The following is a 25,742-nucleotide window of genomic DNA, read 5'->3' on the forward strand; positions in this document are numbered from 1 at the left end:
AATTATCCCATTGAAAGGAAAAGCCAATATCGTTGAAAACCATTGGCATTCTAACTTGTTACCTATACAGGACATGTTTAATGGGCAATCTGTTTAACCTTCTTTCTCCTGGAAGCACCATTTCTTGTATCTCAACACATGTTGAGACTGTTGTGTGTTTAATTGGAGTCATTTTCAGTAGAGTGATGGGGTCTGTGGGGGGGTGTCAAAGGGACAAAGTCACTTCAAATACAGTTCCAATGGCCACGCCCAGGCCAGGCTTTCTGTTGAATGTCTGAGAGAGGGCTCAGTCTCTCACGGCTTTTCTCTGCTCTGGGAATTCAAAATGGAAAACAAAGTGGCCCCCAAGTGTGCCTTGCCCCCATCCCCACCCACATACTCTCTTCAAAGTATAGACTTGTGCTCTTATTCTCACTTTTTTCTCATTACTACCACCTCCTTGCCCCCATCCTGAAATGCTGAAGCAGAGGTAGTTCCACACCACCTGGAATGGGAACCATTCCCTATCACCTGCTGACCCCGAGGGGCCAGCCTGGGATGTGCTGGGGCAGCTGGCCCATGGTAGGAAGGTGAGCTAAGATGGAGGCAGAGCAGATGGGGCTCTGAATGCTGTAGATAAACTTCCCCATGATTAATCCAACCAATAACCAGAGATAAGCAGGTAGTTTCTGGGCAGAGCTTTGAGATGGGAGAGGTCTGCCAGGGTTACTGGTAGAGGGGACAGGAGGACAATAAGAATTGTTTTTTTATCCTTTATCCTTTGCCCAATTCTGTAGGAGGGGGTGGCCTTTGTTTTTGCAGGGATGGTTATGGGACTTGTTAACTCAGTTCCTTTTCCTTCCATGAGTCACACAAGCTGAAGCCATCGGTGAGGTGACGGTTCTGGATATTAACTCCCCAGAGCATTGTCCTATACATTGTAGCTATATGCCCCCATCCCAGCCACCTCAGAAAGCATATAGCCACCACACCTGGCTACAGGTAAAGGGGCAGCCCCCTACAGTAGGTCTCAACAGGAAAAGGCCAAGCCTCCCCCTCCAAACCTGTTTCCTCATCCTGCACCATGCTCAAGCCTCTGGGCCAGGAGCCTGGCTTTCTGGTTTAGAGGAAGGCAAGCTCTCTAGTCCTATGTGCTGGTCCCAGTGAGTCCCAAGTGGGGATTTGTCCAAACTCAGACTTTATTTATTTATTTAATTATTTATTGAGTTTGTTTTGTTTTGTTTTGAGGATACTGGAGATTGAGTCCAGCAGTGTTCTACCTCTGAGCTACACCTTCTCCCCTATTTTAGTTTTTATTTCAAAACAGAGTCTCGCTAAGTTGCTGAGGGCCTTGCTAAGATGCTGAGGCTGGCTTCAAACCCTTCTCAGCCTCCCAAGTACTGGGATCATAGGTGTGCAGCACCATGCCTGGCCTAAGCATATTTATTTTATGGGAGACAAGCAGTTTGTCTGGACAGCCACCCCTAGTGGCAGCATGTCCCCACTTCCCTCTCTTGGGAGGGAGCCTGGATGAAATGGCTTTGGCATGTCTCCCCATCACCTCTGCATCTTCTCGCCCTCCCCCAGTTTCTGCAGACCCAAGGACTGTGCGCGGAATGTAAACACCGTGAACATTAAGCCACAATGCCATTTCTAATTTTTTCATCCAAATCTGTCTTTTGCGGGACGAAAATGGGAGTTGATTCTCTAGGAACCCTGCTGTATCTCTTATTTAGAGCTCTAGGCATTCAGCACCAATTTGCAGCCTTTTTATACAGTCGAGACCTTCTAAACGAAATTTGCTATCATTAACGAGACTGAAATGGGAAAATAGGCCACACCAGGGAAGCCAAAGACCAACAGTGGTTTCTCCTCCCAATCTTTTCCTATCCTCACATGCTAAATGGGAACCCATATGCCGGTACATAGTCCACTAGGATAGTGTATGGGCTTCAGGTTAGAAGTTCAAATCACAACTTTCCCACTGAGATTTTATGGGCTTAGGCAAGTTACTTAGCTCCTCTGAGTCTCAATTTCTCCTTGCCTAATTGGGTTATTGCAAAGGATAAATGAGATAATGGTGATAAAGTGTTTAGCACCAGGCTTGGCTCAGAGCAAGCCATTAATATAATAATATCACTCGGCATGTGTTGCATGCGTGTGCTGGTGTTCCAATTGCCTAATTTGATCCTCCTGAAATTTCTATAACATCAATGGTATAGGCAGCTTTATCATTGTTCTTTGGAGAGGGAAACTGAGCCCCGAGAGAAAAAGAGAATTGTTCCAAGGTCATACGGACACTTAAGGTCACAGCCAAAGCTGGACTGAGGAGCTCTCATGCCCTCTCGTGTGCTTAATATTCTGCTGTGCTTCATAAACACAAGGACTGAAACATGATACATACAAATAAAATAGAAGACAAACCTAGAGAAAACATGGGAATTATCAATGCAATGATGGACTCATGGGGATCCAGAATGAATGAATGAACTAACCAGTTGCCCCCACCCCAGCTAGTCTCTGATGAGCACGTTATTGAGCTTTTGCTAAGTCCATACTTCACGTATGATGCTCTGTGCCTCATAGACCTGGTCTTATCCCATCCTCCAGGGTAACCAGTAACCTAAGTGGTATTAACTTTATTTTATAGTTCAGGAGATGGTGACTTTGGAAGGTTGCCTATCCTATTTCAGATAACACACTCATTTCCAAAGTGGGCATTCTTAAATTGCTCAACTCGATTTGCCCTGACATCTATGGAGCTAGAAGACTGGCCTCCTTGGAGGGGAGAAGCTATAAGGAAAGAGGGACTCACAGCAGGACGTATAGTTCCTCCAGCCAGTCACCGCGATCCCCTGAGTCTGGCAGGTGCTGGCATAGTTCTGCAGCCAGCTGCAGGCCGTCTGCACCGCGCCCCCATCGATGCAGGAGTCGAACAGGCAGTTCTTGTAGAAGAAGGTGGGGTTGACTTTGCTGTGACACTTGGCAAAGCCAGCATTCTGGCTGGGAATCAGGCTGCATAGCTGCTGCACCTTAGAGAAGCCTTCCACCTTGGCGCAGGACGGACAGCGGTCCCCACAGCCCACCTGGCAGAAGGTGTCCCTCTTCACCCAGCTTTGCCCAAACTCATTGATGCTCAGCGCGGGAAGGCCCATGGGCATCTCCAGGTCGTCATCCGGGTTGCCGTTGTAGCGGCCACACAGGCCGTAGGTGCCGTTCTGCATGCTCCGGGGAACCGTGATGGACAGGAAGGTCTTCCAGTCATACACGACCTTCAGACCAAAGTCAGTCTCCACCACCACGTGGAAGCCAAAGGAAAAGATATTTACCTTCCCTTGTCCCAGCTTCAGAGGCAGGTAGAGCCGTTCACTGTTGACCTGTAAGAGAAGACGGAGCCACTTCTTTCCTTCCTTGGTCCTCCTTCTCCCTCCCTACTCCCACCTCTTCCCCTCTCCTGCCGGTTCCTGTCCTCACTTATCTGAAGTCACTTCTGTTTCCTATTTTCTCTCTAGCTTCTGCACATGAGGGAAAACATCAGAGCCTCGACGTTGAGACTGGCTGATCTCACTTAGCATCACATTCTCTAGTTCCATATTCATTTTCCTGAAAATGACATAATTTTGTTTTCCTTATGGCCGAGCAAAACTCCATTGTTGACATAGATTTTCTTTAGCCATTCATCTGTTGATGACTGAGGAGGGAAACAGTTCAAATAATGCTATGTCCATATAGGAACGTGTCGCAACCATTCTCACTAAACGCCTGGGGATTGGGGGTGCAGAGGGAAACGCACCAGCTGATACAGGGCAAAAATAAAAAGAGAGAAGGAGAGTGGAGAACTACAGCTGGCCCTGAGACTGCTTGGCTGTTCCAGGGATTAGTCTCCAGAAAGAAGAGTCCCAGCAGGGGCCCTTGGGCAGCTGAATGCACTCTTTGTAATCACCGTTGTTTATATCAGTCAACGATTATTATTAGGATTTGAAACAGACTTAAACGACTATCTTTTGTACACTGATATACCTGTTTATTTCAGTTCCTTCTGTCTATATAGCAGTATTCTCCCACAGGAGTTCAAATTGCTTTCTTCAAGGTAATGAGAGGGTAATAAGAATTCAATTAAAGTTTAGACTAAAGTGCCCAAACCTAGAACTCCTGCATTTCTATTTCCAGCTCTATGTTGGATTTATTTTAGGCAAGCCCCAATTTGCTAATTCCCTTTCTCTCCCCCTTGGAGGATGACCTTCAGTAGCTGTGCCTGGCAAGCCAGTCTTCACCTGCCAGCTTCTCTCTTTTCCTCCCAACCCTGCTCCAGTGTCACCTCTCCTGGAGAGAAAGATTTTCTGAGTCCAAGACCATGGTCATAATTAATCACTCTTTTTGGGGGGATGTGGTGCTGTATGCCTGTAATCCCAGTACTTGAGAGGCTGAGACAAGGAGGATTACAGGTTAAAGGTCAACCTCAATAATTTAGCAAGACCCTCAGAGACTTAGTGAAACCCTAGATCAAGACAAAAAAATAAAATTGGACTGGGGATGTAGCTCAGAGGTAGAATGCCCCTGAGTTCAATCCCCAGAACCAAAAAAAAAAAAAAAAAAAAAAATTAAAGAATTAATCCCTCACCTAGACAAGCAGAGCACATTATAAAATATTTCTCTTATATTCTTCTCCACTTTCAGCCAAGACCAGGTAGGCGCACGCTGCCACTGAAGCACACACCACAACCTCCTTTACATTAGGGTTGGTTGCATGTGTTTCTGTCTCACCTACAAGATTATGTACAATGGGATGGCAGGGACCACGGTCTATTCATCTTTATCTCCACTTCCCCCTGGCATCCCCAGGCAGCAGCACAGCCCAGGGCTTCACCCTCAGTGCCTCACTTGACATATGTTTCCTCCTATATATTTCTACATTCAGACAATGGAGAAATCCCTCAACATTTAACTCCAGGACTGCTCTGACCTGGAACTATTCTGATTCAGATGAGCCACATCCTACAGCAGCCTGGGGCTGAGTGAGGGCTTTCTGTAAAACAGAGCCCTGCACCTGCTCCTGGCCCTGGGGTGGGGGAGGTGAGCCTCCTCGCAGGAGAAGCAGGTGTTCTGATGGTGCTCTTGGACCTCCTCTGCCTCTGATCCAGCTGACCCCTCCCCCTCTCCACAGCTCCTGCCTGGTTGAGACACCCTGACCTGCCTGTCTCCCTGGTTCAAGGCCTGCACCTCTCTTTCATTTGCCTCCACCTGCCATTTTTAAAATACAGCAGCAAGCAGTTCATCCAACACTTAAAACCCTCTCCAGAGCTCCAGAAAAGGCCTTTGTGCTCACACATCCCACTGGGCTCTGCAGGAGCTGGCCTTGCCTCTCAGAGCCAGCCTCCCTCCACACCAAGCATACCCACAGGCTCTGTGTGAGGCTGGTCTACAGCCTAGGGCCTTTTTCTCTAAGAGCTCACTGACATGTAGCAGAGAGAAGAGTATAAACAGATAACATGATCATCCAATGAAAGCAATGACAGATGCAAACAAATGCGCCGGCACCAGCTTCAGCCTGGGACAGAATCAGGGAGGCAGAAGATGAGGCCCACGCGGATCCCAAAGGATGAGCAGGAGGTGGCCAGTCAAAGAGGAATGCGAGTTAGAAGAGGGAATTCCAGGGAAAGAGCACACCCCGACAAAGGCCCAAATGAGGGGAGAATCCTCGCAAATATGAAGAATCGCCACAATCCAGTGCTTGGAGATGTGCTGGAAGACATTCCCAAGATGGAGGTGTGGAGGGGCTCATCTTTAGGGTCACATGTGGCAAAGAGGCTATGACATAAAACCTGAAGCATGCCCGTTTATTTTCCAAAAATAACAAAAGTCATCCATAATCGTCGTAAGAGAATCTAAGTAGAATGATGAAGCCAGTTTATGGAAGAAAACAGCGAATCAAGTAGCAAACAAGTTCAGCCGGTAGCAGAGGAGAGAGATTGGGGCGCAGTTGGAGGAGGGCCGAGGTCAAGGTTGACTTTAGAATGAGCATGTTTATGGGTTGAAGAGAAGGACCTCACAGAAAGGGAAAGGCTGAAGACAGGAAGGAGGGGAGATGACAAATGGGTCAGGCCCCTGGGAAGGCAAAAACGATAAGCATAGGTGAGGGAAAGGTATTGGGAGGAGAGGAGATGCCGCATCCTCCATGCCTGGAAGAGAATAGGGAAGAGGATGCAACCGCGAGGCATTAAGAGACAGAGTGCCTGAAGGATGGGAGGAGAAAAGAGAGAGTGCCATGAGCTCAGCTTTCTCAACCAAGAGGCCCCGAGGTAGGAGGTGGTCCTGTGCTAACACAGAACACAGACCCTGCAGGTGACTGAGGGAAGTTGGCCCAGAGACTCTGCCCTGCCCTGAAGGTTCACATCCAGGAACCAGAGCTGTGTACTCAAAGGCTGGTGTGCCAGCTTGCATCCCCAGCACTCTGTGTTCTTGGCTACCTGGTGTCACATGGGAGCCAACCCTTGGGAGGGCGCGTGGAATGACCAGATTAAAGCTAAAAGGCTTACAAATATTGTCGATGCCAAGGATGTCCCTGAGAAAGGTACGTACACCCTCCAACCCCAATGGGCTTGTCATGTCTCTGTCCCTGACACCCGTGAATGCACCCACATTGTGCCACCACTGCCCAAAATCTGAGAGAGAGAGAGAGAGAGAGAGAGAGAGAGAGAGAGAGAGAGAGAGAGAGAGAGAGAGAGAGGAAAGATAGAGCTGAGAGAGAGCAGGTCAGAGAAAAAGGAGGTGGTTGGCACAGCAACGTGGCTTGGTGGATGGAGGAGGACATGAAGAAGGTATAGGGATGAGTGTAGGAAAACATATTTTAAATGTTTAAGTATAATAATCCCTCAGTATCTACAGGGGACTGATTCCAGGAACCCTGTGGATACCAAACCCCAAGGATGCTCAAGTCCCTTCTAGAGAATGGTATAATATTTGCATAAGTCCTACACCCATCCTCCCCTGTGTTTTAAATCATCTCTAAATGACTTATAATAACTAATACAATGCTGTGTAAGTTATTGTTATACTGTACTGCTTAGGAAACAAAGACCAAAAAAAAAAAAAAAAAAAAGAAAACCCTGCACATGTTCAGAACAGATGCAATTACATATAACATATAATAGATGTATAATACACAACACACACACACACACACATTTTTCACACTCACCATTTATGCACTTGGTTGAATCTGCAGATGCAGACCCATGGATATGGAAGGCAGACTGTACAGGATATAAGATGAGACATCAGAATTTCTGTAGAGTTTTTCTTTAAACACCTGGCCCTGGTCTCCTTCTACAGCTAATCATCCCTCACACCCCATGCCTTGCTACTTTCTGGCCCTTTTTGTAGACGTCTTCATCTCACTCTCAGCCTGGCAGATATATTCTTTCTGGGCTCAGATCTGGTCACCTCTTGCAGGAAGCCCTCCCTGAAGCCAACCCTGCCTCTGCGCTACCGTGGCCCTCTATGAGAACCATTTCATAGCACTTCATATTCCACTGGCACAGACTCTTAAAAGGTCTGTCTCTTCTAGACTCTGCTCTTTCAGGACAGAAGCTATGTTTGATACTTGCCTATATTTTCCATTGTCATGTTTGATGCCATTTTTCAAGAAATTTTCACTTGGCACAGAATAGGCAAGACATTTTTCTTGGCATAGAACAAGTTGTCTAACTAAAATGAGCCAGAGAAATACTCAAAACCTCACTCTTCTCCAGGGGACACCAGAATGGCGAGGGAAAAGGACACTTTTCACAAACCTCAAAGCCCACAGACCTCCCTGTTGGCCTGGCCGTGCAGCCTGGGCATGGCGGCAGGATAGCTACCTTTGTCCAGCTCTGGCTGTGGACAGCTGAGACCCAGAGATGCCAGTGTCCCCCAGGGAGGCTCACCTTCCTCCACTCACCCCATAGCCCCACTTGGTCTATAGATAGCATGTTTATTTCTAGCTTCTTTGGGCTTCGTAGATTTTCCCACGTCCTGCAGTACTGCTTAATACAGAGGAAGGTCAGAGTCATGGGAGGATCTTGCATCCTGAGACACTGCTTCCATGTTGCCCTCCATCTCTGAGAGCGCCATGGTGACCCGGGGCTCAGGGCTGGGCTTTGTCCTGTACTTCATCTTACACTGTCATTATGATGACCATTATTCTCTCAGCTCAGGGAGAGATGGTGACTAATAATAACAGCACAAGAAAAACAAATGCAAATCATTGAATAAGCAGATCCTGTAAAGCATATTAATAATTCAAAGTAACTGCTATATCTGTCCCTCAGGCCCCCAAAGAAAAGAATCTTCAGTGCTTCCTGAACCTGGACTTCTTGTCAGGAGTTTGAAAGCTATCTTTTCTGTTCCCAGCTTGGGCACTTAGGATTTCTAGGTCACTTAAAAGAGCCCTGGTTGGAAAAAAAAAAAAAAACACAACTCCCACCCCTTCCTCTACTTCTCCTTTATAATAATTTCTAACTGACCCCTATTGTGGGCAGAACTATGCCCAGCCAAAAGATATGTTGAGATCCTAACCCCTGGTACCTATGAGTATGAACTTATTTGGTTTGTCTTTGCATCTGCAAAACTAACATGAGGTCACAGAGGATTTAGTGGGCCCCAAATTCAATGACTGGTGTCCTCAAAAACAAAGAGATGTGGACACAGAGAGAGGGGAGACATGGAGGGAAGGATGTCTGTAAAGGCAGATTTGGAGACTGGAGTTGTGCTGCCACAGGGAAGGGATGGTCCACAGTGCCAGAAAGTAGGAGGGCTACATGAGATGGACTCTTCCCCAGACTCAGAGGAGCATGGCCTGCCATAATCTTGATTTTGAATTTCCAGTATTCAATACTACTAGAGAATATGTCTCTGTTGTTTTAAGCCACTCAAGTAGTATTTTGTTACAGCAGCCAGAGAAAACTAATGCATGCCTTCCTGTCCATCTGTCTATGTGAGTGAGAATCATACCTCTTAACTTCAGCAATGAGTGCATTTCCTGATATGGGAACAGAGAACTTGACTGTTAGTGCTCTGACCTGTTAGTGGCTTAACCCTAAGGTGGAAGGAAAGAAAAGGGAAGACCCAGGGAAACTGGGGAACCAGTTACTATAGAGGAGAAAGAAAGGCTAACCAGAAAACAATTAAGTGTTTATGAGGGTCCAAGAGTCTTCCTAGTCATGCACAACCAGGAAGAGCTCAAAAAACAATATATGCAACCTCAGATATATAGATACTTAAATGCTGATAGCTTGCAACACAGGGCAGAGTATATGATTCACAATAAAAAGTAGGTGGGACAGGATCTGGGAGCAAAATATATTTTAAAATAAAAGAATAAAAACTCTGAAATGTAGAAAGGGGAAGGGTGGCGAATGTCAAGGAGATAAGCAACCACATAGAAATTTATGAACCAAAGGGTGGAAATAAATCAAATGAAGCTAAAAGGGAAAGGACAAATATGGTGCAAACCACAGGACAAAATGACTGATCTATTTGTTTTAACCCATAATGAATATGAAGTAGAGGAGCTGGGCATGGTAGAACACCTGGAATCCCAGTACTTGGGGCATGGTAGAACACCTGGAATCCCAGTACTTGGGAAGCTAAGACCGAAGGATCTCAGGTTGGGGGACGGTCTCAGCAATGTAGCAAGACCCTCAGCAATGTAGCAGGACCGTGTTTCAAAACAAAAAAATAAAATAAGGTTGCAAGTGCACCCCCAATACGAGAGAGAGAGAGAGAGAGAGAGAGAGAGAGAGAGAAATTAATGGGCAGTTTCCTCTATCCAGTGGCAAAAAGTCTCTGCTACATTCCTAACTAGCCTCTTTGTATCATTTAATTTCTCAAGTTACCAAAGAAGTTACTAGTAGCCAGAGAAAACTCACAGAAACATTGGAAGAAAAGGGTCCTAATCCCACCCAATTTACTCACTTGACGAGTATTTTTCGTGTCTCTAGGTGCACGGTACGGTATATTCGTCCAACATGAAGTTGTATGACGTGTTTCCTGTCCTAAGAGGTATGAGGTGTGGTTCCCGTCCCCACAAGTGGAGTCGAGGAAATTAGATGTGAACAATTCAATGATCGATGCAATAATGGATACAGAAATAAACTATTAAAGGAAAACAATTGGGATTTAGGTTCATCTCATCCAAGAAAGGGGAGAAGAAAAGACTTGGTGAGGCTGCTGTCTGCCACGCTAAGAAGGAAGGTTTTCCAATAAATATAAAAAGATGACAGTTCAAGAAGCTGGAGCCCTCTCTGTGTCAGAGCGTATTTAGCAAATCCCAAGGAAGGAAATGAACCAGTAGAGCCGCTCAGGGAACTCTAGCTCGGTGTAGTTAGTTTAGTCCCGTTTAGCTGAGAATTTTTAAGATGAAAATATATCCCTTGGCCATGGGTGAGTTATGGCACAGACCTGGGAGGATAATGTCAAGAAGGCGAGCACCCTAAATCAGCTCCTCCTAAATGTCCAAGCAGAGGCTACTGGCCAGCTTGTGCATATTTCATGTCCTGCCAGACAAGATGCTGGAGAAGAAAGAGCTGGGCTCATCGCTGGAGCTGCTGTCAGCAGGGCACTTGAGGAACTCTTTGGCCCTGATGTTCCTGCCTTTATGGCCAGGAAAAGGAATTGGGGGTAAAAAAGGTGGGAAGGGTAGAAATAGGAACCAGAAGCCCAGGAAAGAATGACTGTAGGAGAGCCCCTAAGTGCTCCAAATGCAACCAAGACTTTTGGACACCAGGAATCTATGGGAGCCAATGGAGAGACTAGAAGAGGTGAGGGGACCAGAGTGTGCAAACATCATTCTGATCTTCAAAGAGGAAGTATACTGGGGAAATAGTAGCACTGAGAGAGACTTAGTGTGTGCTAGGCATGGCCTCTTACAGAAGAATAACAGAGCTGCAGGCTAAGTGACCATCTGAGGTTCCACAGGGGGCACCAAGCCGCGATTTGGATCTAGGTCTATGGTCTCTCCAACGTACCCTGCCAGAACAGGAAAGGCGCACGTACAAAGCTGCCTCTGCTCCCAGTTTGGTGCCCCTGACTTGGGAAAATCATTCCCTTCACCCACTGAGCCTCAGGTTCCTAATTTGTAAGGTAAAGTGACAGAAATTCTCCAAGTTTTCTCTCTTCTCTGGCATAGTATTCTTTGGATTCTAGACCAGCCTGATTCTGCTATATCTGGCCTGAAGACCCAAGACCCCATCCTCATGTGCCCACGACTGCCCTCTGGCGGCAGGCCCGTGACTACTCACCAGCACTGTGTGCTTGTACGCCCGGTGAATCACAATGCTATAGCCAAACACAGTCACATCCACCTGCTTGACCCACAGGGCCAGCGATGGGTCCCGGTCCTCGTTCTTGGCAGTTACAACGAACTTGGGGAAGGCATCGGAGCTTGGCCTGTTCCCTGTGGTGCACAGGACAAGTGGGCAGCTGGTCTGGAAGTCAAAGGGGTAGCCATCGAAGGTGAGGTAGTGGCCGTAGCCCGAGACAATGCAGGAGGCGTCAGTGCGGGCCTGGCAGAGAAACAGGCCGCCCTCTTCCCTGCAGTATTCGTCATCCCTGCAGGGAATGGTCTCACAGTGGACACTGTTGTCTGTGCCATTGCAGTAGCAGAAGATCTGGCAGTCCTGGTCCACCCAGAAGGTCTCGTTGGTGGCAAGCTGGTGCCCTTCGAAGTTGCAGCCACACTCACTGCGGGCAACACACTGGCTGCCCTGCAGGGCAAAGCCTTCATCACACTGACACCCCTCCGAGCAGCTGTCCACACAGATGGGGCCCAGGGCCAGGGTCTCACAGGTCTCTGTGCATGTCACGCACTCCTCAAAATGGCTGTTCTCCGGGCAGTCCAAAGCTGAGGGTGGTCAGAGAGAAGACAGGCTTGAGAAAGGGGAGGAGGTCCGAGGCAGAAACATGCGTGCGTGTGCACGCGTGTCTGCGTTCACACTGTCCAGCACTGTGAGCTCAGTGAATGTTATGTGACTGGCACCACCATCGTCCTTGTCTGGAGTGATGGAAGGCCCAGTGAACCCCTCATTTTCAGGCTCTGCTAAGTGTACTTAGCTTTCCATGTAGGGGATTCTGAGACCACAAGCCAGTATTGAGTACATGCTACCTGCCAGGTACTCTCTGTCTTTTCTGAACCTTCTTACAACCACCTGGACAGTAAGGCAGGTCTTAGCACACCCATCCTCAGGTGAGAAAGTTAAAGTACAATAACTTAACTTCTCTAACTAGCAAGAACCAGAGAGAGAGAGAGAGAGAGTCAGAGCCAGGTCTCGGGACTCAGCCTCCGGAGAGGGTGTGTTTGTGCTAGAAAAAGCATGTGCTTTGGGGCCTCAGGGACTTGGGGTGCTGCTTTCTTAACTCTGACCTTAACTCTCTGAGCTTCAATATCTCCTTATTAAGTAAGCACCATGTTTTCCTAGTTAACTGTCCACAGCAGAGCCTCAACACACAGTGTGCTCTTTCTTTCCTTGGTCTTCCTTCCTTCGCATGGCCAGGCCTTCTGTAGGTATTCTCGCTCTACACTGCTGTCCAAGGCCTTTCTCTCTGCCTTTCACTTCTCTGCTCTCTGTGTTCTGTGCCTCCTCCTCTCCACACTCTACACATGGGCGCCCACCACTTTTGCTCACACTCTTTCTCCCTCCTGCACAGCCCCCTACACAGCCAGACCTACACCATGTTTCACCCTTCATTCCAAAGTGTAGTTCCACCTGGAGGACCTCCTTGATGGATCAAATCTGAGTCAAGAAAGCACAGCACACAAAATTACAATTGATGCCCACCGTGGAGTCTGAGTAAGCACTCCATTTCTCCCTGTTGCTTCAGTTGGTCACAATTTGTCCGAGGCAAGGACAGAATCCAGGAGCACAGAAAAATCTACCTTTGAGACTCTGTGTTAGTATAAAGACCTGCCAAGGTACTCACCCTTTCTCGAGAAAACCAGGCCTTGCCTTTAGACCTTCCTATGGCTCTTACACATACCATCATTCTTTAATAGTGCTTTACAAGCCAAGGACATGAAGGACACTACAGAGAAATAAATCGCATGGTGATAATAGCTCTCCCACAAGTACAAACTCAGTAGTTCTGCACTGTGTACTGGAAGCCAATCTTTTCTTCCTCTGGGCTAAAGGACTCTCTCCATTTCAGTTGACTACAATAGCGTACAGCTTTGGAGTTGAAGGCTAGTTCAGTGCTGATTATGTATGTCCATATAGAGGGATTTTCACATTTGTCTCTAAATTATGAATGTTATAACACTGAGTGCAGGTTTATGGCGATAGCAAATAACATGACTTATGTAAATGGCTCTAGCTTTATGACTTATTGTGTTGTCTGAATTTGTCTGAAAGTCTGGAACATACAGACATAGAGTAATAAAACTTCCCCCGGCCTCAGAAATGATGGTGAAATTACTTAATTGGGCAGCTTGCCTCTTCCGACTGGAAGGCCAGCTGAAAAAATTTGAACACAGAAGCAGTGGTTGTCTCTCTCTCTCTCTCTGGGTTTAAAGAAGATGGTGTTCCTGATTTACAGCTCTTGCCCCATCTGATTCTCATTCTGCAGGACCCTGGTCATATTAACTCCTCAGGACCTGGAAACTTGGCTAATAAATGTGTACACTTTAGTCCTTGCCAAACCCCAGTGCACATGGTGTGGATGAGCCATCCAGCCATTTCAAATGTGATCCCTGGCCCTCTGCCCAAGAAGCCACATTCCATGTTGCTGATGCTGCCCAATCTCTCTCTAAAACACCCATTTGCAAGAGCTCCTCCAGCTCCTCTGGGGTGATGAGGCACAGTGACAGGCTGTTCTCAGCAGCCATCACTCCTGGGAAAAGAGGAACTGTCACCACCATGCTGGGCTGACCTGGCTTACCATGCAGAACAAAAACAATCCCCAAACCCTCCCTGCTGGCACGGGGATAGCCTGAAACAACATAGAGATGGTATGGGGGCAGGCTTGGTCATTCTGTACCATGAATAAAATACAAGTAAAAAGCTGAGCGTGAAGCCGGCGTGGTGGCACAAGCCTGTAATCCTGGGGCTTGGGAGGCTGGGACAGGAGGTTTGCAGGTTTGAAACCATCCTCAGCAACTTGGCAAGACCCCACTTCAAAATAAAAAGGGCTCGAATCGCAGTTCAAGAGGTAGAATACCCCTGGGTTCAATACTTAGTACCAAAACATAAAATGAAAAGTAAAGAAGGAGGAGGAGGAGGAGGGAGCAAGCAAGCTTGGTGTGAAAGCAGGAATAGAGATCGTTTTCATATGCTGGAGGCAGAACAGAAGAGGATGCTGGGAGGTCCATTTGAGAAGGCTTTGTGAAGGCATCACCGGGTCTTGCTAGATGTGGTGGTCAATAGAAACAGTGTGGCTCGCCTGCTGTAGGTGACTATGAAAGGAGAATTCTTCTAGAGGCCCAGTTTAGGATTCACAGCATCTGCTCTTCGTGCCTCCCCATGACGGGTAAGGCTCACTAGGGATATAACTGGCCCTTGCTGAGATGAGAGCCACCAAGACTTCCACTTACATGCTAGACTTCCCAAATTCAGAAATCAGAGATCTAAAGAGGTGGTGTGTGTGTGTGTGTGTGTGTGTGTGTGTGTGTTTGCTCCTAAGTCTCTTGGAAAGAGTCAGAGGCAAAGCAAAGACACCCTAAGAGCTATGGATATCCTTCGTCCAGATACTGGTTTTTAACAACACTCCCCATCAAAAGGAATCAGAGCTTCTTGGAGTCATGAATGACTCCAGTCTGGAAAGAAAATGTTAAGAGATGAATGTGGAGCATCTTGTTACATCAGAAAGTGAGGAAGTGCTTCAAAAATTACAGAAGCGTGCCCAAGGGATATAGGAGCCAGCCTGAGTGGGTTCTCACAGGCCAAATCTAACAACCTAATACCCAGAATAACTCACAAATGCAATGTGAAATACAGGCTATTGAAACAAAAAGGAATCCATGTCTATATTGATGAGAGACAAAGAGAGACAGAGAGGGATGTGCATAGATGGACAGCTAGAAGGGGTGGCTCTTGCTTACAGGAGAATGACAGCTGCTGACTGGTAGATGTGCAGAGGGTGCTGGGAAGGGAGCTGTTGGTTAAAATCATCCTGCAAAACACTGATACAAGCAGGAGCCACATGGGCACCGAATCCAGGAGCAGGGTTCTAATGAAAAGCAGAATATGTTCATGGTCTCAAAGTATCTCCCAACATTTGCTAGTGGGTTGCAGGGGAAATACATGGCAGTTGTGTGCTAGAGGCTTTTGGCAGCACCTAACCAGGGGCCAGAGTGTGCATCACCACAAGGGGGTTGGAAAGAGTGTTCTTCTGCGTGAGCAGGAAATCCCACAAAAATCACAAGTGGCCCCTGCAGGAGGCAGCATCGGGCAGGTGTGCAGCTGGGGCTCATCACAGACACACCAAGTCTGAATGAGGGGCATTCTATTTTAAAGGAGAGAGCTGCATTCCTTCAAAATGCCAAGGTCATAAAAGGTAAAACAAGACTGAGGAAGTGTTTCAGATTAAAGGAAACTGAAGAGCCATGACAAAAAAAAAAAAAAAAAAAAAAAAAAAAACACGTGTCCACATGTGATCCTGGACTAGATCTGTTGTCCTGAGGCAAAAGAAAAGTCATAAAAAATGTTCTGAGCCAGGCATGGTGGCACACACTTGTAATGCCAGAGCTTGGGAGGCTGAGACAGGAGATTCACACAGGTTCGAAGCCAGCCTCAGCAACTCAGCAACTTTGTGTGGCTCTCAGCAACTTAGTGAGAGCCTGTTTCCAAATAAAATATATAAAATAGGTCTGGGAGTGTAGCCCAGCGGTAGAAGGCCTCTGAGTTCCATCCCCAGTACCCCCCCCCCACACACACACAAAATGTTACTGAGCTAACTGACAAAATTGGAATATGGATGTTAAGTTACTGTATCCATGAATAAGGTTGCTAACTGCACTATAGTTATACAAGAGAATGTCTTTATCCTAAGGAAATACTTATTAAAGACTTAGGGGTGAAGTTTAGGATTTAGCAATATAGTCAATATTCAATATAGTTCAAGCCACCAGCTTGAAGCTTCTGGGAGATGGTGGAAACTTATAGAAGCAGAGCCTCGTGAGATCTTCTGGCCAGTGCAGTGACAGCAGTCCCCCAACATTTTCTCTTCCTCATTTATTCCTGGCCATAGGTGAACTACTTTGCTCCCCAATATGCTCCCTGCCATAGACCCAAAAGTACAGGGATCTCTGAAACCACAAACCAAAGCAAACCTTCTCTGTCTGCATGTTGATATTCTCAGGTATTTTGTTACAGTGACAGAAAACAGACTGAAACAAGAGGCACAAAGTAGGCAACTTACTCTCAAATGAAAAGGGGTGGGGGAACTGTGGGACAGCAGGCTAGCAAGAGGTGTAATCTGGGTAATGTGTATATAGTTATTCTTGCAACTTTTATGTAACTTGGGAATTATTTTGAAATAAAACATCATTTCAAAATCAAAATAAGTTATTTTAAGATAAAAAGGAAGAGGAAATAAATAGAGAAGATGGAATCCTGAGGGTGGCATTGGTTTGGTGTTGGGGATGAACATCTCAGGGCGAGGGTGTGTGCTGAAGTCCAGGTGAAGTGATTCTTGCTCTGGGCATCCCCCAGCCCCTGCTATTGGGATAAGTAAGGATGGGCCGTGTCAGGTCTCCCTAGCAGCTATTCCAATAACAACTGGTCCTGTCACTGCCCTGCTGAACGGGACAAGATAAGGAGCCTGCACCGTGGCCCTGGGCGCTCTTAATAGACCTTGTCAGGTTTGCCCCAGGGAGCGACGCTAATCTCCACACCTGAAAGGCTCCCTGACCCGCCACCTCCCACTGAAATGAATGGGGCCCTTCTCTGCCAAGGAGAAGGCCCCTGCGGGACCATCAGAGCCATTTCTAGTCCTCTGACATGGCATCTGTACCCTCGGCCAGATACAAGCAGGAGGCGATGGGATGGCCAACTGATCGGCAGTGAAAAGGCCCAGTGTTGTGAGAACAAGATAAAGGTGGGGGACAGTCGGTCGGGTTTGGGGCCACGTGGCCTCTGCGTGCGCGGGGACTTGGGGAGGTTGCCTTGTAACCGGATCGCCCTGGGGCTCAGTCCCTCAGGGAAGGGAGGCCGAGCGGACTCCGGGCGCGGCAGACCCCGCGCCCCTACTTACGGCAGAAGTCGTAGGTGCGCCAGGGCCCCACCTCCACGTCCGCGTTCTTGCAGGCGCCGGCGTAGCGCGCCACCGAGTCGCAGAGCTCGGACTCGTTGCCGCCGCTCTGGCACAGACGGAAGAGGCAGGTGCGGTAGTAGGCCGTCACGTTGACCACCCCGTGGCACTCGAGGAAGGAGCTGTTGGAGGGGTCGTTGATGATGCCGCAGCGCGAGCGGCTGCGGTAGAACTTGAGCAGCTCCGAGTCGTTGCCGCAGGCCTTGAGCAGGTCCCCGCACTCGCCGTTGCAGATGTCCTCGAAGGTGGCCCAGCTCTCCAGGAACAGCGCCAGGTTGTCCGTGCACTTGCCGTTGGGGAGGCAGAACTCGTCGCTGGCGTTGGCGTTGAAGAAGCCGCACAGGCCGCCGGTGCAGTTGAAGTAGGCGGTGGACAGGTGGATGGACAGCAGCCCGGTGTCGGAGTACTGCACGCTCACCACGCCCTTGGACTGCACGGTCGTGCTGTTTTTGTTTCGATAAATCTCCAGTCTCCCCGAAGGATGGAGAAACGGCAGGTCCACTTCCTGACCATTGAACTGGAAATTCAAAGGGCCCTCATCAGTTCCAAAGACAGGCAGAGGGCCCCCTCCCCACCCATTCCGGGGCTGTGGGATAAAGTGGGGGTTCTGCCGGGTGACCAACTCTTCCGGGAAGTAGCAGGAAGGTGACGGTCCACAGAAACCACAGACAGAAACCAGCTATTCTCTGTGAACGTTTTTGTTCTTATCTTTTTAAACTCCCATTTGCTTTTTATGTGTTCTAGACCCCAAGCTTGCCACAAACAAAATCGAAATGTGAGCACAAATCTCTTAGATAGTGACTTCCTCCTGCTGCCCAGCATCTCCACGTGGATGCCTGGCGCGCCCTTTTCACCCACAGCTCTCCTTCCTCCCTACCTCTCTGGCTCCCTCTTTTCTCTTCACGGCTCACATTCCCTTGCCCCAGCCCCTCGGGTTTTCCCAATGTGTATAGTGATCTAGCTGTGCGTCCACCTATCTATCTCCAGCTATTCTGTTACTACTTTAACCCCTGTCTTTGGGAATGAGAACTCAGTCCTCTGGGTCCCTGGGTGTGTGTTTTAAGAGCTCCTTGAGTTCTATGGGTTGATGCTTGTTTGAGCCAGACCTCACGTGATGCCATGAGTGAGATGTTTGTCTCTCGGGAGGAAGGAGACCCCTTTACTCATCTAGCTCTGCTCAGCTAGCAGTGGGCCCTCACCTGGCCCTGTGGGATCTAGCAAGATCTCCAAGCTTGTTGGTTTACTGCCCTCGTTTCAGAAAAAAAAAATCACTCAGCACCCCTCTGAAAGCTTCTTCTGCCCCCTTATATTCAATGTCCTCCAGTTGCATCTGAGGCTACTACTGTGCCCCATCATTCCAGCTCTCCCCAGGAGGATGGTATCACTGACTTTGGGAATATTTGCACTAGGTGATTCCCACTATTCCTTCTAGAACCAATGACCTCTGCATGGCAGGCACCCCTCCCATTACCCACATGGGCCCCCTCTACAGGAGAGCGAGTGAAGTCCAAGGCCCAAGAGTATAGATTCAGCTGGGCCTGAAGCGCATGCCTGTAATCCCAGTATCTGGGAGGGGACTGAGACAGGAGGATCGCAAATTCCAGGACAGCCTCAGCAATGCAGTGAGACCCTTAGCAACCTAGAGTGAGACCCTGTTTCAAAAAAACAACAACAAAAGGGTTGGGGTGTAGCTCAGAGGTAGAATATCACAAGTCCCCAGACACACACACACACACACACACACACTCTCTCTCTCTCTCTCTCTCTCTCTCTCTCTCTCACACACACACACACACACACACACACACACACACACACTCCAGTGCCAGCTGCTGCCTGGGTTCAAATCCTACTTTGTGGCTCTGTATCCCTGGAGGGAGTTACATAGCCTCCCTGTACCTCAGTTTCCCATCTGTACAGTGAAACAATTATATTATTTCCTTTGCTAGATTGTGACACTGCTTACAAAGGCATAGACTAGTGCTTGGCACAGAGCAGGCACTCTATAACCACTTGTCTCATGTGGAGCAGTCCCTGCTCTATCCATTTCAAGAAATCCCAGCTTTGCTCCATTCTTCCACCTGGTAGAGTCTTATTTGGTGCTAATCAGAAGAAAACACTCCTACCAGGAGCTTCCTAGAATCCACTCATGGTCAGAGGCAGAAAAGCAAACCTGCCAAGAAGCTCAAGTTCCTTTGCTTGGTGAGACTCGTCCGAGGACCCTCCAAGGGGTCAAGGAGTCTTACCTTGACCTCCAAGGCCCCGACGCCTCCTATTTTGACTTCCTGGTCAGCCACCAGGATCCGCAGACCCCGGAGCCAAGCTGGTCCTGCATCAGGCTTCTTCTTGTTGATATCAATTTCCAAGTACTCGGGCCGCTCGGGGCAGGTCTTCAGGAGTGTGTAGGAAGACTCGGAGGGGAAGGCGTAGGCGGCACCATCGAAGGTGTGCAGCACCTGGTTCTGGTTGAGCAGGCACACGGTCTCCCGCTTGGGGAAGCAGCCCTGGTAGCCGTCCTCCACTGCGCACACCTCTCCACCGCGGCAGGTCTTGTTGAAGCAGTAGACGTCCCCGCCCTCTTCGCACAGACACTGCACGGTGCAGTTGGCTGTGGCCCAGAAGAACTCCCCCATGGTGTAGTAATGGCCTTCAAAGTCACAGCCGCACTTGTGCAGCGGGACACACTGGCTGGAGCTGAGCACGAAGCCCTCGTCGCACTCACAGCCCTCGGTGCACGGCGTGGCGCAATTCTGAGAGGCTGTCAGGTCCGAGCAGGTGTCGGGGCAGCTGCTGGTGCAGACGGAATAGTGGCTGGAGCTTGGACACTGCACGGTGGACACTGACGCAGGGAGAGGAAAAGAGTGCGGTCACAAGGGGAGTGGACCCGGGCAGCAACAGGCGTGGTGCAGCAAGCACAGAGGCCCAGAGAAAAGATGCTCTTTCCCAATCACTGAGGAAGAGAGACTGGAGGAGGCACCTGTGGAAACCAGCATGGCTGCTTTCCTAAGAATTATGGAGCAACACTGTCGGGTTGTGAGATTTTACTCAAATTTTATCATCTCCACTGAAATTAAACTCGGGGTTGCTATATTCAGCAGACTAGATTAGGTTACTCAGTAGTCATTATTTGATCTACAAACATCAAGACATCCCCAGATTCAATGGATGGGCATATGAGCTAACCTGACTTGAAAGAGCCTGGCTCCTTCAGAAAGGACATAAACCTTACTTCCAGAACAAAAGGAAAAAGTAACTATTGGAAGAGTAATTTGAAAACATGAGATTTTCTAACAGGGAGGGACTTAAAACACTAAGTGTGATAAAGGCAGACTGTGGAAATGAATTCCCTGGGATGTTAAAGATGAGAAAAAACCCTGGCTACTAGCGACAAAAATTGTGTCCCTGATCCTCCAGGCGTCTGGAGGGAACTAGATGCTCTCTGAAGGCCCCCTCGCTTTAGAAGCCTTCCATTCTTATTTTAAGAGCATCTGAGGCTACATAAATGTTTGAATCTGGTTGAATCCAGCAGGCAGGGGCTCAGGGGTCTAATAAACTAGTTTTCTGAGTGAAATATAATTTGTCCTACTAAACTGAGAAGTGTGGGGGATGGAAACACAGACCATTAGAAAAAAACATATATAGCCATTCTACATAAAAATTTAGTTAGGTAATTCAGATGCTCTTGGATTATCAAAGCATCAGAGAGAAGCTATATTCAATCTCAACCTGACTCATGCTATAGCTACTCTGGGCATACTAAAGACTGGTCAGTCAGAGAGCAAGGAAAACACACTGTGGCTCAGTAGTCTGACACATGATGATTTATGACAATCAACCTGAATTTACAGGGGCGAAATCTCCCTCTATCCTTGAAATTTAAAGACACTTCTAAATCTTCTCCACTTCGTAATGCACTCAAATGCATGGATTATAATTTTCCATTTACACACATGGAGGAAACCGAGGGCCATGAAGGCAACACATTTGTTGTTTGTTTTAAATTCTTACATAACTAGGAAAAGAGAGCTTTAAATGGGATGAAAGAAAAAATAGTGAGATAACTAAATGGTAAAAAATGCTTACTCCAAAAGTATAATTCAAAGCAACCTGAATTTTCCCCAAAGTTGGGGCTCTTTCCTCTCTGCTCTGAACATACCCCAAACAGGGCCTTTCTATACTCTCCACATCCCTTTCTTTGACCTGCAACCACAGGTCAGCTGAAAATCTCCAAAGGGACCAATATTAAAGAGACTGAAAGTGGAGAAGAAGAGCCAGGGAGCAATGCCAAGGATTCTGTTTGGGAGGTAAACTATTGTCCCAAAGGCTGGTGTTGACACCTAAGCCAGGGCCTGCACCTGCTCAACTCCACCTCTAGCCCTGGAGACCCCACCGTGGCACTCAGTTGTAGGGTGGCCATCCCCGCCCTGGGCCTTCCTCTAGCCATGAGTTTCCTGCCACTCCTTTTGTGTTTCCAGAACAGTTTTGTTCTTCCGTGGGTCCTTGCTTCCTGTCTACGATACTGGGTAGGGTAGAAAGTCAAGGTCCTTTTTCATTTCATTCTTTATAATTTGTACTAAATCAACCTCTCCCTCACTCTAGGGCCATGAGCCTTCACCAGGGCAGTTAGAGGGGCCCCGACGCCATATCCCTGCCCCCTGGCACAAGAGAGGTGGTCACTGGGATCGACGCCACCTTACCACACCCAGCCTGGATTCGCCAGTCTCCGATCGGGATGCCCAGGGCTTGGCACACGAGGGCGTAGGCCTGGATGGCTTGACAGAGAAGTGTGCCATTGTCCCTGATGCTGCACAGGTCATACACGCAGCTGTGCACAAAGGCTGTGGGGTCCACGACCGTGCCGCACTCCCACAGGGGGCCATCTGTCTTGTTGAGGAAGCCGCAGTAATCAGGGCTGAAGTAGAGGGCCTCAGTGGCAGCGTCGCACTGGGTGCAGTTGTCCACACAGCCCGAGTCGCATTTCCAGTCCGTGTGGTAGACACGCCAGCTCTCCCCAAGGTCCAGGACAGACATGGCGGGCCTGCCGTCCGGGCGGAGGAAGTCATCCAGCGGGTTTTTATTGTAGTTCCCACAGAGCCCGCAGGTAGCGTTTATATAGGAGCCTGGGACGGAAATGGAGGCGTAGTGCTGGCCATCAAACGTCACTAAGAGCCCGAAATCGGTTTCCACAGCAGTAGACATGCCACTCTGGTAGATTTTCACTGCCCCCAAGTCTAAGGTGACAGGCAAAGAAGTCACCAGGTCATTAACCTGCCAACAACAGTAACCATAAAAGGCAGGTGAGCAGGTTCCCAGGCAGTGGGTTCCAGCAGAGGTCAAGAAAAGAGGGCAGAGTAGCTGGAGTTCCGGGAAGAACAGCCACCCATGTGTCCACCTCTTAGCATGGCAAAGGCCTGGAGGCACACTTAGAGTGGCTGGTGTGGCCAGCTGGGAACTGTGCCTTTGAGTCATGACAGCCTGGCATTTCTAGTGCCACCCACCTCTAGGGACCAGGTGGTTGTCACCTTCCTGTCTGGCTCCAGACCAGCTCTGAGCCTTCTCTGAAAGGACTCGTCACCTGGACTTTCCTCTTTATTCCTCTAAGGATCCAGTAAGTGTCAGGTTGTCATGTGTTTCCCTTGATCCCCTCCCTGCTCTGAGTACCCATGACCCTCCTCCCATTGAAAGGTGACCTTCAACTTTCACTGTTGATGCAGCTGAGCATTGAGGCCACCCTGGCACCAGCCTCTGTTTGCCCCGTAACTTCCTAATACCAGAACAATATCATTGAATTACTCGGTGACATCAACAGATCTGAATACGTGCTAGGTACCAAGCACTGGACTAAAATAATAAAAACAACTGCCTCTGCTCCTTAAAGAGCTCTGAGCCTGCTAAAGAGGAGGAATTTAGGTGGATATTTACAGTAGACTGACTGTCTTAACTTTAAGTCAATGGGCTACACGTGGGAGGAAAGCAACTAAACATTCAGTCCAGCCTAGGGACATCATGTAAGACTGCAAAGATAGTTAAATCTGACCTGGAGTTTTCAAGATAAACAATAATGGCCAAAGGAAGATTGAGGATTGAGGTTGGGCAGAGATTCCAGAACAAGAGAATAAAGGTGGGATTAGAGGCAGCCGCTTGAGGCTGGGGGACAGTTGTGGGGTGCTACAGGCTACAGAGGGAACTGACAGCCAGAGATGAGCTAAAGACAGGCTAAATCCATGCTGCACAAACCTACTGAGGTCTGTCTGTGGCTGGGTACTGCTCTAAGATCTGGGAATGCACAATGAGTAAAATGTACAAACATCCCTGCCTCACAATACCTGTGTTTTAGCCAGGGAGACCCACAACAGATAACATTAATGAACAAGATATTTAATTACATCAGAAAAGTGTTACACAGAAAAGCCAAACAAGGAATATGGATCACCAGAGCTAAGGAAAAGGCCTCTGGTTTTAAGTAGGATGATCAGGGTAGAGCCCTGTAGGAGGGAGCATCGCAGATGGGGGAGCAGCTGTGCTGGTGTCTGGGGTGTGGGGGCTCACAAGGAGGGGCCAGCAGGCCCTTGGGTGGGAGTAGGCCTAGTGGCCCTGAGACTTGGGGGCCGGGGTGGCTGGAGCAGAGAGCAGGAGAGGGCAGCAGTCAGACAGGGAGGGACCCCCAGCCTCCATAAAACCTTGGCTTTGACTCTGGACCAGAGAGAGCTGAGAGGATGTTTAGATGAAGAACCCACACCCTTTGAGTCCCACTTTAGAGGAGTTGCTCTGGCTTCTGCGTTGAGAACAGATTATGGAGGGCCTCTCAAGCCACATTAGAAATAAGATAACATGAAACTTGGACTCCCATTGTGTAGGGAGAGCCTCTGAAAGGACTTGCATTTTAGAAATTCCATTTGGGCCAGCACAAAGGACTTAGTGAACTAAGTTAAGAGAAGCAAGAAACTCAGACAGGCAACTGCTCAAGAGTCCCAGGTAGGGGGCGATGCTGCTTAGAGCCCACAGGAGACAGGGGCGGGATGGGGAGGGATGTGCACAGGCAGCCCTCTCAGCTGGACCAGTGGGAATGAGAAATGGGGCAAGAGTCAGGAGTGAGTCCCAGGTAACTAAAAAATAGGAGCAAGAGGCTTAGCAAGCTTCCAACAGAGAGCAGATTTGCTTCTTCACATTTACCATGCGTAGCGTCTACAGACTCGCATCTGTGGGCTGGAATAGAATGATTAGTCCCAGCACAGCCCTCGATGGGCTGACTGTAATTGCATATCAACTTTGCAGGCTGCCCCGGACCCATACTGATTTCTCACAAGTCTTCCCTGGTACCATTGCTGCTGCTTTCTGAGCTGTCTAGGAGATGAGGCAGTAGAGTTAAACTTTACTCCCAAGGTCAGTAGTTGGCCCTCTCCAGATTCAATGTTTATGGCTGTTCACAGTGATACAAGCTTTTTCTAGCAGTCTCTTTAAAACTCTTCCAGACTCTACCCATTACTCAGTTCCCAAATGACTACCACATTTTTAGGAATTCCTTGTATCAGCACCCCACTCCTGGTACCAACCTTCCATCTTAGTCTGTTTGGCCTGCTTTAGCAAAATACCATAAGCTGAGTGGTTTATCAATAACAAAAAATATATTTATATAATTCTGGGAAGTCTGGGAGTCTGGGAAGTCCAAGATAAGAATGCAAATAGATTCAGGGTCTTTAAGGGCTACTTTTTTTTTTGGCTCACAAATGGTGCCTTTTCACCATGTCTTCACATGATAGGGGCAAATGAGTTCTCAATGGCCTTTCCTAAAGGCACTAATCCTACTCAGGAGTGCAGAGTCCTTTTTATCTAATGGCCTCTGCCAGGCTCCTAACTCCTAATACCATGACTTTGGGAGTTTAAGATTTCAATGTATTGATGGGGAGTGACATAAATATTCAGATTGTACCAATGGGAGAAGGGGATGAGAAATTTAGGCTTGAGAAAGAAATTGTCCTGCAGAAAACCAGAAGTAGAAAGAAAAATGAAGGAGTTTGTTAATTTGTCCTTATCTCCTAGCAAGGGTAAGAAAAGCCAGACTATAAGGAAGGTAGTTGGCAAGCATATGGAACAATTACTGTCCATTGTGCCATGCTGAAATGGAGAAGTTTTCCCCAAGTCTGGCAGAACTGGGTTTTTTGTTTGTTGTTACTGTTGTTGGTTGTTTTGTTGTTGTTGTTGTTGTTGTTGTTGTTATTGTTTGTCTATGTGGTACTGGGAATTGAACCCAGGTGCATTCTACCTCTGAGCTATGCCCCCCAGCCCTATTTTATTTTTTATTTTGAAACAAGGTTACACAAAGTTACTGCTAGCCTCAAACCTGTGATCCTCCCATCTCAGCCTCCCAAGTTCTAGGATTACAGGCATGCGCCACAACACCCAGCTGGTTGGTAGAATTTTAAATACCAAATACATCAATTGCTAAGTGTGCTCCTGTCCTCTTACTTAAGCTGCTGCCAACA

The 25,742-nt window shown here is 48.2% G+C and overlaps 1 protein-coding gene across 1 annotated transcript in view; it reads right to left on the reverse strand.

Moving 5' to 3' along the window:
- The window catches only part of LOC308276822 (alpha-tectorin), a gene marked incomplete at its 3' end in the record, with an annotated part of 74,418 nt that overhangs the window by 29,924 nt on the left and 18,752 nt on the right, over positions 1 to 25,742 (reverse strand). Inside the window, exons 7-11 of the mRNA XM_080715730.1 lie at positions 21,957 to 22,527; positions 19,506 to 20,098; positions 17,203 to 17,776; positions 11,259 to 11,860; positions 2,795 to 3,356 (exon numbers count right to left, since the gene is read on the reverse strand). Coding sequence (XP_080571856.1) covers positions 2,795 to 3,356; positions 11,259 to 11,860; positions 17,203 to 17,776; positions 19,506 to 20,098; positions 21,957 to 22,527 — 2,902 coding nt within the window. The remainder of the gene's footprint in view (positions 1 to 2,794; positions 3,357 to 11,258; positions 11,861 to 17,202; positions 17,777 to 19,505; positions 20,099 to 21,956; positions 22,528 to 25,742) is intronic.

Source organism: Muscardinus avellanarius, assembly GCF_963383645.1.
Source record: "Muscardinus avellanarius genome assembly, chromosome: 1".
Classification (NCBI taxonomy): Eukaryota; Metazoa; Chordata; class Mammalia; order Rodentia; family Gliridae; genus Muscardinus; species Muscardinus avellanarius.